This window comes from Anopheles darlingi, chromosome 2, assembly GCF_943734745.1.
Source record: "Anopheles darlingi chromosome 2, idAnoDarlMG_H_01, whole genome shotgun sequence".
NCBI classification, from domain to species: Eukaryota; Metazoa; Arthropoda; class Insecta; order Diptera; family Culicidae; genus Anopheles; species Anopheles darlingi.
The window spans coordinates 2,867,501-2,872,500 of NC_064874.1; the positions used below are offsets into that span (position 1 = coordinate 2,867,501).

General features: G+C 44.6%; 3 protein-coding genes across 3 annotated transcripts in view; 2 read left to right on the forward strand and 1 right to left on the reverse strand.

The window, feature by feature from the left end:
- LOC125952774 (apyrase) overlaps positions 1 to 640 on the forward strand; it is a 1,865-nt gene extending 1,225 nt beyond the window's left edge. The window contains exon 2 of the mRNA XM_049682483.1: positions 1 to 640. This exon is cut by the window's left edge and continues 100 nt beyond it. Coding sequence (XP_049538440.1) covers positions 1 to 347 — 347 coding nt within the window. The 3' untranslated portion in view covers positions 348 to 640.
- Positions 641 to 743: 103 nt separating this feature from the next.
- Positions 744 to 5,000, forward strand: part of LOC125952766 (tetratricopeptide repeat protein 39C-like) — a 7,271-nt gene continuing 3,014 nt past the window's right edge. The window contains exons 1-2 of the mRNA XM_049682469.1: positions 744 to 952; positions 4,357 to 4,679. Coding sequence (XP_049538426.1) covers positions 4,512 to 4,679 — 168 coding nt within the window. The 5' untranslated portion in view covers positions 744 to 952; positions 4,357 to 4,511. The remainder of the gene's footprint in view (positions 953 to 4,356; positions 4,680 to 5,000) is intronic.
- Positions 3,065 to 3,714, reverse strand: LOC125952787 (uncharacterized). Its single transcript, XM_049682498.1, has one exon. It carries the CDS (start codon positions 3,688 to 3,690, stop codon positions 3,190 to 3,192), a length of 501 nt encoding a protein of 166 aa, XP_049538455.1. The 5' UTR covers positions 3,691 to 3,714; the 3' UTR covers positions 3,065 to 3,189.

Sequence of the window (5,000 nt, forward strand, 5' to 3'; positions counted from 1 at the left end):
ACGTGCACAGACGGTGGTTCTTCTTGCCACGGCGATGCTCCCGCGAAAGGTACAACGAAACGCGCGACGAGCATATGGGCTGCAACTTCCTCATATCGTGCGACGAAACGTTCCAGAGCATTCGCGCCATCGAACTCCCGCGGAACGGTATCCCGGCGACGCACGGGTTCTCGAGCTTCAAGTTTCTGCCCTCGACCAACGACGAGATAATCGTGGCCCTATCAACCGAAGAGCTCAATGGTAAAACCTCTACCTTCATCAGCGCATTCACGGTAGAAGGCCAGCAGCTGATGGTGGAAACGCGCATCAACACGGAGTACAAGTATGAGGGGCTCGAGTTCATCTAGAGCCTTAACAGTATTTCTGTTCAGTTCAGGGCTTTTAGAAAAATTAAAACACTGTAAATAATTCCTTCCCAAAATCCGTGCAGCTGCAGGATCCCGCAACACACTGAACTAATACCAAACAGAATTCCCGTCTCTCCCCCTTCCGCCAGGATATATGGTTGATAGTTGAAGGAACCTTCAACGAGCTGTTGTGATAGTAGCCATTTTTTCTTTCTTCTGTCTCGTGTTCTTTTGTACAGCAATTAGTGTAAAAATAAAACAATTCTCAAAATCAAACCCTCCTTATCTGCGTAGGAGTAGTAGAGCTACTAAATGCTCCATTTCAATACGGAAAAAGTGCCGGCAAACAATCGAGCGGCAGCAGCAGCAGCAGCGAGAGCGCAATGTGCGAGCGAAAGTGGACTTGGGATTTGCTCTAATCTCTCATAACTTTCGCTCCCGAATTAAAGGATATCGCTCACGTTGCGCCACGCCGACAGGAGGACACCAGCCTTTCGGGGGAATCCCGATTACTAGGAGCGTCAGTTTCGGTAGTGCTTCCGTCATCAGAGGAGAAGTGGTGTGCTCCAGGACCAGGGCATTGATCGGGTTGTTATTTTTTCACGGTAAAGTGTCGTCGATTCCGTAACATTTCGTTGATTACGTATAGTTAAAGTGAAGTGAAAATGTACTGGCTTCGCTCTAGAGCGCATTAAGAACCATCGTTTGGCATCATAGGGGAGCAATGTCCTACATTAACTCCACACATTGTAGACGTGGAGAATGTGTGTTCCTTGGGAGAAGCAGCATCGAAACCATCGAGTGGAGTGCGGCAATGCGAAAACGTTGTTATCATCGTCATGTGTTTCTAGTGCGTCCTGTTGGTGGAGAGCTGCTATGACTCGCACTGGCTGCTATCGGTAGTGGTGGTATCGTGGGTTCTGGGTGTTCTATAGTACAATCGTTTCAAGGGCTTCGGTGGGGTTCGTTTGAACAGTTGGTTTGGTACTTGTCATGGAAATTGATTCGTTCAATGTACCGTCACCAGCCAGTACTTTATTTGTAATGCGAGCGAAGAAAGCAACGTGAATGTGGCCACGTTCCACAGCACTGCAGAACAGAGTTTTCGATCCAAAAATCAATCATTTCTCCATTCCATGCTGCCGAGTGCCAACGATACATGAACACGCTCATCGTGGCACGTCGGGCGTAGGAGGACGCGTGCCAAATCGTTTGGTTCTGTTTGGCCTTCAATTGGCGAGAAGAGGCGCAGGACGGCTCACCTCTCCGAGAAGGGGTACTACAGATTTTCGAATTAAAGTCCGTTTCTAGGCGTATTGTGGGGTGTCTATTACTTCTATATCCACGTTTGCACATTTGCGGCATTGCAGATTAACGTGTTTTAGTACCATAATCTGCAAGGACATGTGTCGCAACCACCCCGCCGGAGACAAATGTAGTCAATCAATCTCAATCCAGCCAAAGTAGAACGAATTATGTGCAGATAACGAAACATACATTCAATGGATGGTGGTTCTATTCAGAATTTAATTTTCTCTTTTTGTGGTTTGCGCAATCTACCTGTGTGTGGTACGGTTGATATCAAATTTAAATTATCCTGGAAAGAACCGACGCGGACGACGGCGGTTCCATGGAGCAATTCGGTACGGAAGGCGGATAACTTTCGGGCGTATGCCTCTATCAATCACAGAGGCATGAATCGGTGCAAGGCGTCCCAGTAGATAGCGATTTAGGTAGTCCAACTCCTCCTGACGACCATCCAGCTTCTCCAGCAGTTCAATCACCTCTTTGTCGTCTTCACTTTCGTCACTTTCGTCAGACTCTTCGGAGTCAGCCGAATCATCTTCTTCCGCAAGGTGAAGGTCAGGTTGGTCCGCTATCTCTTGCTGTTCAGCATCTGGGGCATCTTCCGCTTGATCTGGTTGAAGAAGGTCCGTCGGCAATTCCGGTGCGCCGGAATCAACTTCACTTCCCACAACGAAAGCAACACAAACGACCAAAGCTAGAATCTGAAGCTTCATTTTGGCTTGTTCTGTATCACAAACTGATGTAATGCTCAGATCTGCATCGGACTTTTATAGCTGGATAGTGCAGTATCGCTTATCAATCGCATGTTACTTTACAAAAAAAAACCCAACAAGTGAAGTGTTTATCCTGTATTTTGTAGTTTTCTGCTATCAGCTGATTATCATTGAGTGAAATGAGTCAGTATTGTTTTACTCAAGATGCTAACTTTTCCCGCATAGATGAGACTGGAATAGTTGTTAGAGCAACTAGGAACATGGAGATGCAGTTCCTCAAATAATAATGTTGACTAGACACCCCCCTTGAAGATTGTTTTTTCTATGATTCACCTAGTTTTACTGAGAGGCTAATGGAGATTTTTATAGTCAACGAAGTATCATGAAAGGTTTATTTAGTTTCAGGAAAAAGTCATTAAACAATTCAAATGGCAAAGAAGGACTCTGGGAGAGGGTCCCATAAGCACTACTTCAAATGTTCGAATTAAAGTTCATTCCAGATGCATTGTAGGGTTGCTATTCTATGTCCATTTGCGGATGCGGATTTTTTGCGGTGGGATTCATTTACATTGCAGATTAACGCGTCTTAGCACCTAAGACATCGTCACAGACATAAGTCGCAACCATCCCGTAAGAGACAAATGTAGTCAATCAATCTCAATCCAGCCAAAACAGGAAGAATAATATGCGGAGTTATTGCGGAAAACGAAACATACATTTATTGAAACGATGGTGGTTCTATTTAGAATTAAACTTTCTCTCTCTCTCTATCTATTGTGCGTAATCTGCGTGTATGTGTGCTAGTGTAGTTGATTTAAAATTTAGATTAGCCTCGGAGGAAGAATACGTGGGCGACGAATCCATGGACGACGAATCCACGGACGGCGGATAATGGCTGGACGTATGCGTCTATCAATTACAGAGGCATGAATCGGTGCAAGGCGTCCCAGCAGATAGCGATTTAGGTAGTCCAACTCTTCCTGACGATCCTCCAGCTTCTCCAGCAGTTCAATCACCTCTTTGTCGTCTTCACTTTCGTCAGACTCTTCGGAGTCGACCGAATCATCTTCTTCCTCCAGTTGACGGAGGTCCTCCTCGGCTTCTTGGTCAGGTTGGTCCGGTATCTCTTGCTGTTCAGCATCTGGGGCATCTCGGGGCACTGCGTCCAAAGGTGTTGGGTCTTCAAACACCAACACGGCGTTATCTGCTTCCGCTTGATCTGGTTGAAGAAGGTCCGTCGGCAATTCCGGTGCGCCGGAATCAACTTCACTTCCCACAACGAAAGCAACGCAAACGACCAAAGCTAGAATCTGAAGCTTCATTTTGGCTTGTTCTATATCACAAACTGATGTAATGCTCAGATCTGCATCGGACTTTTATAGCTGGATAGTGCAGTATCGCTTATCAATCGCATGTTACTTTACAAAAAAAAAAAAAACCCAACACTACGATGTGTTACAAAAAGTGAAGTGTTTATCCTGTATTTTGTAGTTTTCTGCTATCAGCTGCTTATCATTGAGTGCAATGAGTCAGTATTGTTTTACTCAAGATGCTAGTTTTTCTCGCATAGATGAGACTGGAATAGTTGTTGGAGCAACTAGGAACATGGAGATGCACTTCCCCAGATAATAATGTTCCAGTCACCCACTTTGCAGATCTTCCATGTTTCACTAAGTTTTACTGAGATGCTCGAGGAGATTTGTATAATCAACGAAGTATCATGAATAGTTAATACAAATTTAGTTTCCGGTAGAAGTCATTAAAAAAAATTACTTTCACGAGATCGTGCAGATGAAGTGAATGCTCTCCAATTTTATTAAACATGCATGTTTAAAACAGTACAATTTCTTCAATGAAGCTATGCAAAATTGAACAGCCGGCAAAGAGAGAAGCCAAGAATTGATACTTCAAACCGATACAGATGATATCACCGATGCCAAATCGCTTTTTAAAACATTCTCTTCTTACATTTTCCCTGCCGTACACAGCTGCGTTAGGCATAGGGATTTCCAAGTTCGGCCGGAACAACCCTGGTTGATGGCAGTAAATGGATTAGGATGCAGGTTCTGCCGCTGACAGTTTCAAAATATTGAAGGGTATCGATTATCTGTCGACGGTTCGTTAACTTAATGTACCAATCAAAATGAGTACGCCTACGGAAGCCAGAAGGCTGGAGCTGGAGGACTGGGAGTTCGTTAAACGAGGCATTGTGCTATGGCTCAATAATAAGCCGCAAGCGGCCGAGGATAGCTTCAAGGATCGCCCGGCCAGTGTACACATTTTTGCTGGACATACCTTCATCTCTTTCATGGTAAGTAGCATCCATTTTTAGTGATCCTTTCTACGAACCTGGGCCTGATGCGCTGTATCGAGCTCATGGTAATTCTCGCTTAGGCTATGGGGTCTACCGTTCGTGTATGTCGGCAGCATTTCCGGCGCATGCATAATTCATTCGACCATTACTATTCATAATTTGTAGGCAAACAATTAGCCGTTTGATAAGACTGGAAAATATTCCATCGCTCTGATGTTGATCCACTTGTCAACTTGTTTTTGAATTATTAAGTTGTTTGTAAAATCTTATGAATCGTGGAATTCACAGGATAGCGAATAAATTATGTATTCCATTCCC

Excerpts from the sequence above, each read along its gene's own strand:
- LOC125952787 (XM_049682498.1), bottom strand. The coding sequence starts at position 3,690 with ATGAAGCTTCAGATTCTAGCTTTGGTCGTTTGCGTTGCTTTCGTTGTG.